We start from the raw sequence: 14,310 nt of genomic DNA, 5'->3' as shown, positions 1-14,310 counted from the left end.
TTTTGAATTATTTATTTAAAAGGTTTAGATTCTCAGAGAAAATTCATTGTCTCTGAAACAAATGGCTCCTCTGCTCATTTGATGGATTTTCATGAAATATTTCTGTTCAAAGTTCCTTAAAGGTTTGAAAAATTTCCACACGTACAAAACTCTGCTTAATGCAGTAGAATGCAATACAATTTTCTCAAAGTTCCAAACAAGAAGTCTGTGAGCCAGTGCTCACTAGTTATACCCTGCTCTGATCCACATCATGTTAATATACACAATTCAGTGATGGGCAGATGCATGGATAAATAAGAAGTTGATATCAGATTCATATAAAGAAAAGATAAATCCCACCATATAGCATGCCTCAACAAAGTATCTGTGAAAATTTCAAGCATCTGTAATGAGAAAACAGGGACAAAAATTATGGTTATGTATGGTCCGGACAGACAATAGATGGAAAGGAAGTTGAAATCAGAAGTAAACAAAAATGTATCCCACCATATGTACAAGAAGAGTACTAAAAGAAGATGGGGGGATAAGGCGGGCAGATCACATTTGATATGTAAATTGAGTATTTAAATTTACGTCTCATAATTGAAATTTATGAAATTATGAGAAAAAATTTCTGAGAGAAAATATTTTTTTTTTTTTATTTCATATATAAAAAAATATTAGATGGTATACGTGGGATCCGAACCCCAGCAATAAAATACCGAAGTACCATACTGCTTTTAGTGTCTATAGGATCCTTAATTTATTATTGACAAAATGCTATTCTTCACACAATAATAAGTTATGAATCAATAATGCAGTTCATGACACCTTAATTATACATTTTTCTGTAATGAAAGCTTCAGCCTTTTTCGAACCTCTCAAAATCGATTTTGTGTACAATAAAGCATAGATACAGATGGAGAAAAATAATTTAAGACCACCGAAAATAAATTGGTTTCCAGATCGAACATTTACAAAAGAAACTAATGCAGTGCCTATCTTAGTTTTGGACATGCTTGCTTGTGTGGGTATCTATTGTCACTTTATTTTTTCTTCTGCGTTTTTCAATTTTGACTGACTATTTCCCCCATGGGATTTCTCTTCGTTACACAACATTTAACTAAGTGTGACGGGGAGAAATCTCTTGGGTCCCGAAAATGGTATTTTATAAATTGCTTTTCAAGTATTGAGTATTCTACTCTTTTATAAGTTAATGATTTATAAACGATGTAGGACTTCTAGTTACATGAATAACTAATGTTTGATTCTTAACATAAGTGAGATCGTTTCGGAATTTATTGCAGTAATGTAGTATTCATATTATTAAACAAATTTATGTTTTAAACTAGACATCATGGCATTCTCAATTTTGAAAGAGGCACCATTGCTAATCATAACTATACACTTAGCATGTTTAGTTTGGTTACTTAATACCCAAAGATGTAGAGTAGGGGAACAAAAAAATGCATTTCAACTAATCAGTAATATTCAGCAATAATCAGTAGTGCCGCTACCACACATGAACCCTGACCCTTGGTCCACAAATTTCACAATTTTGGAAAAGGCACCCTTGCTTATCAAAATTGTTTGATTAATACCAAGGAGCAGATTTCAAACAATTAATTCATTTTCAGTATATAAGTAGACCCCCTCTATGGTACCCCTGACCCAGGGGCCATAAAATTCACAATTCAGGAAGAATGGCCCTTGCTCACCATAGCTATATATTAGGTAGTTCATCTGCTAAATACCCAGGAGCAAAGAAGAAAATTTTCAAAGATTTAATGTATTTTCACCATATAATCAAGAGAGCCCCGCCCTAACACCAGAACCCCTGATCCTGGAGCCATTAAATTCACAATTTTGGAAGAGGCATTCTTCCTCATCATAACTATATACTTAGTTAGTTTGTTTAATACCCAGGAGCAGAGAAGAAGATTTTTCAAAGATTTAATGTATTTTCACTATATAATCAATAGATCCCCACCCTACGACCAGAACCCCTGACCCTGGGGCCATAAAATTCACAATTTGGGAAGAGGCATTCTTCCCCATCATAACTATGTACTTACTTGGTTTATTTAATACCCAGGAGCAGAGAGGAAGATTATCAAAGAATTAATGTATTTTCATTATATATAATCAATAGAGCCCCGTCCTAACACCAGAACCCCTGACACTGGGGCCATAAAATTCACAATTTTGGAAGAGGCATTCTTCCGCATCATAACTATGTACTTAGTTAGTTTATTTAATACCTAGGAGTAGAGAAGAAGATTTTTAAAGAGATAATGCATTTCACGATATAATCAATAGAGTCCCGCCCTAGCACTAGAAACCCTGACCCTGGGGCCATGAATTTCACAATTTTGGTAGAGGACTCAAAGGTCATTACATTCATGCTAACAGCTTGCCTGCTTGATGTCCAGGAGTAAAGAAGAAGATTTTTAAAGATTGCATTAATTTTAGTGGTTTTGGCCCCACCCCTCAGGCCCCAGGGGGGCAGGGACCATGAAATTCCCAATTTTTTTTTCCTTTATCCATAGATGCTTTATGCCAAAATTGGTGGAAAATGGTTGAGTGGTTGCAGAGAAGAAGCTAAAAATGTTCAAAAGTTTACAACCGATTGACGACGAACGACGGATGACGACGGACAAAAACAGATAGCAATAGGTCACCTGAGTGACTCAGGTGACCTAAAAAAGTGTTAAATCTTCTTGTCATGTAAAGTTTTTAAAAATATATTCTGATTCTGCTTCATAGAAATGTTAAAACAGGTCGGCCAATAAAGAAGCACAATTAGTGCCCATCGAAATTCCAAGTTTTGAAGGAAGACCTGGTCTCTGAAGACTGCAAACACGGTGTTGATAAGGAACTCCAGCTTCCTTTTAATATCAACTTCAAGATACTTGTAGGTAGAATCAGGGTGATTTTTAACAAAGTGATTTTCGTTGATAACAAGAGACGAACATTTCCGAGTTCCATTTTTATTGAGAAAACAGTAGTCTATGATATAAAAATGTATATTCCTGAATTTGTCGCGAGGAATGCTTGTTTAGTGTACAAAAGCTGTACGTTTCGATGTTACTGACTTTGGGGGAAAATGATTTCAAATAAAAGAAGGGGGGGCTGAAACAATTTCACTTTGTTCAATTAATGCCTATATATTGTCTGTCTTTGCAAAAAAGTGGGGGGAGGGGTCTAAGCATTCCTAGCCCCCCCCCTTTCCGACGTCTATAGATTAAATCACAGTTGTAAATATGTGTTTTTATGCTGTTGAATTTAGAACCGGTTTAGAACCGGTTTCATGATCAAAATCCCACGACCCGGCTCAGTTTTCAACGGATTAGGGTCTAAGTTCAACACCTTCGGTCTCAGAAATGACCCCGGGTCAAAATTCAACGTTACACAATCATTTCATAAACATCATCAAAATTTCAAAAATCCTTAGAAGTTTATGTCATCTGATTGATTTTTTAGATAATGTTTGAGGAGGGTTTTTGGCATTTAAACTGACTTTTAGTTACATGTATGGCAAATGATAAATCTAATTATTTCTAAGGATTCGCCACAAAGGAAAGTCGTGCTTAATGTAGCAGACATTTACAGAACATTATACATGTGGTCCCTCCCACAGTCCTACTGCATAATGAAATTTTAAAAAGTTCAAATACTTAATTCCAAAAAGCTTATTTGGAAATGTATGTCCCCTTCTTAGAGAAAAATAATTTAAGACCATCGAAAATAAATTGGTTTCCAGATCGAACATTTACAAAAGAAACTAATGCTGTGCCTATCTTAGTTTTGGACACGCTTGCTTGTGTGGGTATCTATTGTCACTTTATTTTTTCTTCTGCGTTTTTCAATTTTGACTGACTATTTCCCCCATGGGATTTCTCTTCGTTACCCAGCATTTAACTAAGTGTGACGGGGATCTCTTGGGTCCAAAATGGTATTTTTAATATATTCGATTGCATACTATTAGTGCAAGATATAATTACTGTATTCAAACTCACACAAATTGTTCCGACGAAAATAGTTCCATCATTAATAAGTAGATACAACATAATTGTTCATGATAAGAATAATGTTGTGTATGTCATACTTAAAGGAAACCAAAATTAATGTTAATTTTTCCTCCAAAGATCACTTTCCCCCCTAAATGCAAATAAAAAATGTTAATATTCCTACGCTCGCTCCCTCCTCAGCTTTTTTTATTAACATGTTTGATAACAGAGAATATATAGGTCATTCTTCGGTTGATATTTTTTTCACTGATGAATTGATAATACTAATATCAACAACTGTAGTAAAATCATGTTAATTGTTCGTTAATTATCATATAGTTTCATCTAAGAGAAAAAAATAATCATTCTGTGTGTGTAGTATATTAAATGACGGAATTTTCAATCCCTTAGATTCCTGCACGTGTGTAGACAAACTACACATCGGGAGAGTATCTGTAAAATGTGTAACAAAACGCGAACTGGCCGGGGATTTCTAAACTGACAGTGGTTTAATTTTTATGAATCAAAATTTGTATTAATGTGATCTAATTATTAAAAAAGTTCTGTCTGCCATCGTAACTTCTCTGTTTGCGGGAATCCGTTTGACAACGCACGTGTGTATAGCTGCATGGCTAACTGGTCTTGCGGACATAGGTATGTGTACTGTTTGTTAGCATGGTTAGGAGACTTAATGCTAGGGACTTACGAAATTTACACAAGTTCTATAACTAGACAGTGCAGTTTTAATTAAACACTGTTAAGCATATTAAATCTAAAAGTCGAATATCTTTGGATATGGGGTAACCCATATCTATTCTTGTATAAATTGCTTTTCAAGTATTGAGTATTCTACTCTTTTATAAGTTAATGATTTATAAACGATGTAGGACTTCTAGTTACATGAATAACTAATGTTTATTTTAACATAAGTGAGATATTTAATGGAATAATGCATATTAAAACAAATTTATGTTTTAAACTAGACATCATGGATTTTTTTGAAAGAGGCACCATTGCTACATATTACACTTAGCAATTTGGTTATAATACCCAAAGATGTTGCATTTCAACTAATCAGTTATTCAGCAATAATCAGTAGTGCCGCTACCACACATGAACCCCTGACCATTGGTCCACAAATTTCACAATTTTGGAAAAAGCAAGTTTCAATTAATTCATTTTCAGTATATAAGTAGATTTGGTACACCTGACCCAGGGGCCATAAAATTCACAATTCAGGAAGAATGGCCCTTGCTCACCATAGCTATATATTAGGTAGTTCATCTGCTAAATACCCAGGAGCAGAGAAGAAAATTTTCAAAGATTTAATATTTTCACCATATAATCCAAAAAATTTAAATTCACAATTTTGGAAGAGTTCTTCCTCAATATTATACTTAGTTAGTTTGTTTAATACCCAAAATGAAGATTTTTCAAAGATTTAATGTATTTTCACTATATAATCCCCCCCCCCTACACACACACACAAAAACATTCTAATATATGTACTTACTTGGTTTATTTAATACCCAGGAGCAGAGAGGAAGATTATCAAAAATTAATGTATTTTCATTATATATAATCAATAGAGCTTATATATATTTTGGAAGAGGCATTCTTCAAACATAACTATGTACTTAGTTAATTTAATACCTAGGAGTAGAGAAGAAGATTTTCACAGAGATAATGCATTTCACGATATAATCAATAGAGTCCCGCCCTAGCACTAGAAACCCTGACCCTGGGGCCATGAATTTCACTTTTGCTAGAGGACTCAATGGTCATTACATTCATGCTAACAGCTTGCCTGCTTGATGTCCAGGAGTAAAGAAGAAGATTTTTAAAGATTGCATTAATTTTAGTGGTTTTGGCCCCATAATGAAATTCCCAATTTTTTTTTTCCTTTATCCATAGATGCTTTATGCCAAAATTGGTGGAAAATGGTTGAGTGGTTGCAGAGAAGAAGCTAAAAATGTTCAAAAGTTTACGACCGATTGACGACGAACGATGTACGACGGATGACGACGGACAAAAACAGATAGCAATAGGTCACCTGAGTGACTCAGGTGACCTAAAAAAGTGTTAAATCTTCTTGTCATGTAAAGTTTTTAAAAATATATTCTGATTCTGCTTCATAGAAATGTGAAAACAGGTCGGCCAATAAAGAAGCACAATTAGTGCCCATCGAAATTCCAAGTTTTGAAGGAAGGCCTGGTCTCTGAAGACTGCAAAAATACGGTTTCGATAAGGAACTCCAGCTTCCATTAATATCAACTTCAAGATACTTTAAGGTAGATTCAGGGTGATTTTTAACAAAGTGATTTTCGTTAATGGCTTATAAAAAGATACGAACATTTCCGAGTTCCATTTTTAAGAAAACAGTAGTCTATGATATAAAAATGTATATTCCTGAATTTGTCGCGAGGAATGCTTGTTTAGTGTACAAAAGCTGTACGTTTCGATGTTACTGACTTTGGGGGAAAATGATTTCAAATAAAAGAAGGGGGGCTAAAACAATTTCACTTTGTTCAATTAATGCCTATATATTGTCTGTCTTTGCAAAAAAGTGGGGGGAGGGGTCTAAGCATTCCTAGCCCCCCCCCCTTTCCTGACGTCTATAGATTAAATCACAGTTGTAAAACCCAAGTCATAAATATGTGTTTTTATGCTGTTGAATTTAGAACCGGTTTAGAACCGGTTTCATGATCAAAATCCCACGACCCTGCTCAGTTTTCAACAGATTAGGGTCTAAGTTCAACAGAAATGACCCCGGGTCAAAATTCAACGTTACACAATAATTTCATAAACATCATAAAAATTTCAAAATTTAAAATCCTTAGAAGTAATAGTTTATGTCATCTGATTAATTTTTTAAATAATGTTTGAGGAGAGTTTTTGGCATTTAAACTGACCTTTAGTTGTGACAAATGATAAATCTAATATTCCCAAGGATTTGCTAAAAAGGGAAGTCGTGCTTAATGTAGCAGACATTTACAGAACATTATAGTCCCTTCCACAGTCCTACTGCATAATGAAATTTTAAAAAGTTCAAATACTTAATTCCAAAAAGCTTATTTAGAAATGTATGTCCCCTTCCAGTCGCGTAGCCAGGCGTACGTTTGTACGCACAAACGTCCACATCATTTTCCAAAAAAAAAAAAAGAAAGAAAGAAAGAAAAGAGGAAAGAAAAGAATGAAAGCGGAGAAGAGAGCGAGACAGGCGTAATATTGTATAGCGTACTCATCATCTTTGCAAAATGTTAGTAATTCATTTCCAAAAAAAAAAAAAAAATTTAGAAACAATTTAGAATTTACGATAAAAAAATAAATGAATGGCAACAGAATCAGTATTAAGGGAAATATGATAGTATACACCTCACTAAAAATTTTCCCGGATTTTGGTTTACTATTGAATATACCTGAATTTTTTTTCCAAATGTAATTACATTCTTAAAAAGTTTCTCTACTGTAGATTTCCCTTAAAACAAACGATATTTTTATCTAATGGAATAATGCCAAAAAATTTAATTTCCGTTACTGGAAATTAACTTCCAACCAAAATGCTTAACTTCTGCAACGATACCCCCCCCCCCCCCCCACACACACACAAAAACCTAATATCGGATTCATGCGAGACTTAAAAAATCAAAATTCAGCTTATATATATGAACATCCAAACATCAAAAAATTGGGAAAAACCAAACACCCAATAACCGTAACTCTACCTTAAAACCAATAGTATATTTTACATGTATGTTTTTATAATTGTTGCAAAAAGTTTAAGATATCAGATATGTGAATATTTATGAACATTCATTTTAAAATGTATACAATGTACATAGAAAATGTGCAAGAAATTGAGTTGCAAAGAATTCTTCATTTGTTATTTTCAATCTTTAGAGACGTATTTTTAATATAAATGTAAGCATGACTATCAGTCAATTATACGTGGTCTGTATAAACCAGTCAACCACTCTAACCGTCTACCGTATGTATACGGTAAAGTTTGCCGACAAAAAGCTATATCTAGCGTATAGGTCACAATCAAGGTCATAAGGTCATTGACCATGGTGTCCTTTAAAAGAGCTTTATTAGTGGAGTATGCATACCAAATATGAAGTCTCTATTTTTTATGGTTCAAAAGATAAGGCGAAGATTAAAGTTTGCAGAAAAAAATATTTTTAGCATATAGGTCACAGTCAAGGTCATCACAAGGTCATTGAACTTGGTGTCATTTGAAAGAACTTAATAAGTGGAGTATGCGTACCAAATATGAACTCTCAACCATTCATGGTTCAAAAGTTATGGCGAGGGTTAAAGTTTCAGTTTTTGACTCGATGATAAATTGTATTTGCTGGCAAGGTCATTGTATCGACCATAGAACTTACTATCATATCATAGAGCTTGGTTGTTAGATTACCATTAACTTCTTTTTTCAAGTAAAATATTCAAATATGAAACAGATGTGTCAGACCCTGTGGTATCTTTTATCTCAAGCTCATCAGGATATATCGCATCGACATAAGAATGGAAATTATCATCGTTAATTGACAATACGTCGTCGATTTATCCAAATATCGAGTTGAAAGCTACAGCAAGTGTTTTCTTCTTTTCACGCTTAAGATTTTGACCAATTCTGCTTCATATGAATACAAAACTAGGTCTGCTAATAACGGGGCGTAATTGGTACCCATGGGCATTCCAATAGATTGTTGGAAGACCTGGTCTCCAAAAGCAACATAGATATTGTCAATCAGAAACTCAAGCATTTTTTAATGTCAACTCCAGAGTTCTTATGAGTACAATCAGAATGTTTTTTAACAAAATAATTTTGCAAATGACCAATGACAAGGTATGTAAATTTACGAATTCCATTGAAAAAGCAGCTGTCAGTGGTATCAAAAAGCCTGGACTTTTGAGGAATGGTTGTGCATAACGTTGAAAAGTCATAAGTTTTTAAGCTGTTGATTTTGGTAAAATCTTGTGATTTCAAATTTTCCAAAACTTCCTTGGAATATTTAAGTATCCATATCTGATTTACAGCAATTCTTGAATATGTTGTTGAACAGTACTCTTGAAGTTTCTCTTTCACTAAGTGATACTAATATCTTAGTGAGGAGTAGAACTCAGGCATTGTGAAATCGTTTTTATTCACAAAACACATGAAAACAATCAAAGGAAAATTGTACAAAGTCATTGTCATGGAAAATGATATTCATCAGTGTCTTAGGGACATCCCTAAAGATGAGTATGCTGATGTTTTCTGTTCATGGATACAAAGACATAAGGCGTGAGTATAAGGTAAAAGGCAATGCCTTGAGGGGTTGAAACTATTAAGATTATGTATTACGTACTTTTCTTATTTTTAGATTATTATTTTTCACGACCCTCCTACGCTATGTGTCATCCATTCATCAAATACCCGAGTCCACCAGTGACCGTAGATTTCATACCCACGGGTAGACTCAGGACTAGCGTAGTGAGGGTGAGCTGAAGTCTCTCCAGGTGTTTTATGTTTGAACCTTAAGTTTTAAAGTGAGCTTCTCCTTCTGAATTGATGCCTTGGCTTATTGAAGGTCTCGTTTTTTTCTGGACTGACTTTGGACCTCTTTTTTGTCTGTTTGTAGGTGTCTGATTTGTTGTTCGGAACTTTTGATTTCTGTTTAAAATTAATTTCTTTTAGTTTCTTTTGTTTTAGATTAAAGTTTCTTAATTCCTTGTCTTCATTTAAATCTGTTAAGGTGACGACTGTCTGTTTTTCTGACGTTTGACAAAGTGTATCCTTCTCGCTCTCTGCCTCATCCAGGGTCACGGTGTCTATATCCATAAATACAGCTTTCACTTCTTCAGAAGGATTAGTCTCCAAGCACAAAGACACCAGTCGATACATGTACATCATTATTATCATCGAGTTCTTGAAAAGAAAAAATATAATTGAGTCATCAACAATTCCCAAAGCTCCAACAGCATATGAACGGCACACCAAGAACGGCAACTCTTGCATCATGATTGAGGCTAAAATGCTCCAGATTTCTGTTTTGAGGCATACATTCAGTGTTTTCACTATAACTTGCATGTAGCGTTTGTCCCGGTGAATACTAATGACGAAATTCTCGTCCCTGTATTCCGTAAAGGAGATTGGGAACTGGAAAACACTAATACTCCACACTACTAGGACCACAAACGTAAAACTTCTGTCCTCGACCACAGCTTTATGTGAGAACAACGTGAAAAAGTCCGTCATGTCACAAGCTTTACCAATCAATACCAGCAGCAAGTTGGACAGCTTGTCACGTGACATTTGACCTTTCGGAAGCGTCCATCTTCCGATGATCATGACGAGTAGGAAGCTCTGCTCGATGGCGAAGACGAAGACGTCATTATCCAAGTTTAAGAAGTCGTCATAAAAAGCCTGAAAAAATGTGTATAAAGAATATACTAAAGAGTACATCGAAAAATCATCAAGAATGTCATGACCCCCAACCCACTCCTCTTGCCTAAAAATAAAAGAAAGGAAAAAAGACATGGGACAAATAAGTAATAAAAAACAAAAGAAACCCCATGTAGAATATGGTTTTTGTGTTAAGAAAAATCATGAACCATTTTGTAAACACTTATAGCTATCCTGTACCGACGTAAATCACGTATAGTTTGCAATACCAATCTTCACCGAGAAAACAAAATAAACGTTTACTTTTAATTTTTGAATCTTGCATTACTTTAATTTCGTGAATGTTCCGCTGTCCAATTCCGACGATTGGTAAAATGTGCTATTTAAGGACCCTCTACGCGCTGTACACTGAAGAGTTCTAGATCTACTTTCATGCTACATTTATCCAGTTAAAGCGATATACCCCTTGAGTATAAATTTAAACAATAAAATGCTTTCTTTGTTTGTTATTACTGGAATTAACGGAAGCAGCTGTTGCAGAAAAAATACATACATTTACATACTAATGTAAATTTTTTGTGCACCTCCTATTTTACTTTTTGATACGACACATATTAATTTGTTTCCCGGCCACAGGAATAACAAACAAAGAAATATGGGAGGCATTTTATTGTTTATATTTATATCTGTTTAAATAATCATTTAAAGTAGGATTAAAAAGATTAATTATTGTATTAATCTTGTAAACATTCCGCTTTATACAATTTCAAATGTGCTATTTAAGCAACTGCATTGCACACTGAAGAGTTCTAGATCTGTACAGGCTTTCATGCCTACATAGTTATGCAGTGATTAACAGAAGATATTCAGTGGATATAAATATTATACAGTAAAGCACATAGTGTATAATCTTTTCTATCATTTTTGATATTATATTGGATCAAAGTGATGTCATTGAATGCTTTATTTCTTTGAAGTTAGCAACAGTGATGAGTGTTAATCAATACGTTGTTCTCTTGGGGAAGAATGACAGTTTCCAGTGCTAAACAATATCACCTTTATGCAATTTCCTGTTTTCTCCAAGTCGATCCGTTGAAAAAGAAGTATTTCTCGGAAAGATGCGAATATTTTGTCATAAAAATGTACTTTCAATGTATAGTGGGTCCTCGCTCCATCTTTCAAAAAATGAAGCAAAAACCAATGTATAGTGGGTCTTCGCTCCATCTTTCAAAAAATGGAGCGAAGACCCACTCATATTGAAAAAGTTTGTTAAAGTATGAGAAAATGATCGTTTTTGTTCTTTTTAGTGTGTGTATGCTTTTCATAGGCAAATATTTTCAGTCTTTGTGAGATTTTTGTGAATTGTATAGATTTTACATTCAGTAAACTTTAATATTAGATGAAATATCAAATAAAATTTGGATATAATTGGATTAAATTTTTCACTTCACATCTGTCGCACTATGTAGGCACTTTGTCCGTCTTATTACCCCATCTTATGTTTTCCAGATTAATTACTAGTATTCACAAAAGAAAGTAATATAGCATTTTTGTGTTTTTGATTTGAATATGCTGGTTTATGTTTGTATCTTTTTCTTTATTTTTATTTTCAATTTTGTCTTTCTATTTCAATCATTGTCGTGACCCATGGGGTTTCGCTTCGTTTCATTCCATTTTGCAAAGTGTGACGGAGAAAAATCCCGTGGGTCCCAACGATGGAATTTTGTAATTTGCTTTCAGTATCCCGTTCTATTATTACTTAATGACTTATAAACAATATATATGCAGTGTTTAAGGATTCTAACTACATGATAACCAATGTTCTATTCTTATCGCGATAACAAAGTGATCTATTAAAGAATTCATGAGTAAATGAACAATTTATGTATTTGATTTTTAAAGCTTTCTTTTTAAGAGCTCTCTAGACACTATAAGACTTTTTGTTAATATTAGAGAGCAACCTTTTTGTTTTTTGTTTGTTTGTTTTTTTTTATATATATTTTCCCCATGAAAGAAAACTTTAAAAACCGCAATAGCGATGACGACTGCAAAATATTAATTTAAAACTTTATTTCAAATTCATTTTTTTAACTTATTATACGTATATGTCATTTTATTTTATCTAAGACCAGAAAACCCTTCTTGCATGAAAATATCGCAGAAATTCGAACTCTTTAGTGGGTACAAAGGGTTCTTAAGATTTGATTGTATAAAGAAAATGGAAAGGGTTAGCAGTATGGATTGGACTTTCCCGTCTACTTGTAGCTCTCCAATTTTCGGAACAAATCTCACAATCTTACATACTGTATGATGCCAGTTGATGCCGGCCGATTGTAAAGGGGGGGGGGGGAGGAGGGTTAAGTCTTATGTTTTCAGATAAATGACTTTTAATTTTTGCACAAGTTCATCATCAACTCTTGACAATTGAAGCATACGTTTATTAGTCTTTAGCCAAAAGTAGGTCGCTGTTAATTTATTTTGGTATTTCATTAATTGCTTAACATATTCAAATCATATACATGTACTGTAGACATCATATCTTTCGAAGTTTTAGGTTCAGAATAATCATAAACTTTTTCAGTTGCTGTTTCTTTAGACAAATTATATATATGTTCCCCTCAACTATTCATTTACGATCCACATTTTTCCTTGCCTGTGCATCGTCGATTCCAAGCCACGGCTCGGAGTCCGCATATAAAGTTCTCTCCTACCGGCCAGAATAGGAGAGGATCGTTACATTTTGGCCATGGTTTGCAGCGATGTTGCTTGTGTGGCTTAGCGCATTATTTCTCCTCAAAACACATTTTGATCGTTTGTTACCGACAATTGCTCGATTTCTGGATGAAGACAACAAACAAAAAATACGGATGCAATGTATTTATAAACGGAATGAACCAAGTGACCAAGCAGACATAAAAACTGCCCCACTTAGACGTGATTCCCAATATAATACCTGTGTTCTGACGGTGACCACTGTTGTGGGTGTCATTGTCGTCGCTGTCGTCGTTGTATTCGTCGTATTCGTTGTTGTCGTACTTGTCCCGTTTGCCGAGGTCTTTGTTGTAGTTCTATCGCTGCTGGTTCTGGATCTTCTGTCTGCCCGATCCAGCTCCATAATCCAGATAGGGACGATATCCAGACAAATGAACAGGAGCGTGCCAAGAGAGACCCTGAAAAAAAACAAACTACATGTAACTTTTAGAGGAGAACGTTTGCGTTTATACCATTGCATTTTTTGAAAAAAGGTATTTGTGATCACAGTAATTCCTTTTCTCACATTCTTTGTGGTAGAGATTTAAAAAAAAAAAGAATCAATCGTACTCACGGGGTTACCACTGTTATTTATTTAATGTTATTTTTTTGAGAGAGAGAGATTTGAAGAAGGAAACAACACTGTTTAAATTAAGACTAGGTCATATATTCAGTTTAGTTTGTATGAAACTTTTTGACCCTTCAGAAGAAATTTCAGTTGAGAAGGGGGGGGCTATATTAGTTGGGTACAAGGGCTGCAAATAAGCACAGATTCTCGATTAGGAAAAGAAACAGTCATCAAACGTTATTATTCGATCAGGGGCACAGGCATAAGTATACCCCCTGCCCCGGTTCTCTTTGGTACTTTAGAATCACTGTGCGGCAGCCACCTGCTAGTATCTTTGAATGTATAACTTAGCACAGCCCTGAACTTACCACTTGTGCTCCATGCCTTTTCTGATGTATGCAGCATGGATACCCTCTAGGATCGCAGGTAAAAATCCTAAGGAATAAATCCAAAATTTTGGTTCATTTAGAATCGTAGATACCCTAGATATGGCTAGAAGGCAATGCAAAAGGAACATCAGGCGAACGCCTATAGCCTTAGCCAATAATAAGTGTCTAGCCTGCAACTTAAATCTGCCGAGTCCCATCCTACATCTAAGGGAAATGTTACTA

At 34.5% G+C, this 14,310-nt stretch overlaps 1 protein-coding gene across 1 annotated transcript; it reads right to left on the bottom strand.

Moving 5' to 3' along the window:
* Positions 1-8,911: 8,911 nt before the first annotated feature.
* LOC134255827 (transmembrane protein 26-like) lies at positions 8,912-14,310 on the bottom strand. The gene is made up of 3 exons (XM_062738376.1): positions 14,068-14,310; positions 13,334-13,550; positions 8,912-10,401 (listed from the first exon to the last, which is right to left on the bottom strand). The coding sequence occupies exons 1-3, from the start codon at positions 14,283-14,285 to the stop codon at positions 9,520-9,522; spliced, it is 1,317 nt and encodes a 438-aa protein (XP_062594360.1). The 5' UTR covers positions 14,286-14,310; the 3' UTR covers positions 8,912-9,519.

The sequence above is a fragment of the Saccostrea cucullata genome, unplaced genomic scaffold, assembly GCF_032062105.1.
Source record: "Saccostrea cucullata isolate Sc308-1 unplaced genomic scaffold, CSIRO_AGI_Scuc_v1 ctg78, whole genome shotgun sequence".
Lineage (NCBI taxonomy): Eukaryota > Metazoa > Mollusca > Bivalvia > Ostreida > Ostreidae > Saccostrea > Saccostrea cuccullata.
Note: the sequence above shows the minus strand (reverse complement) of the source record. Positions and strands in the feature narration are given on the sequence as shown.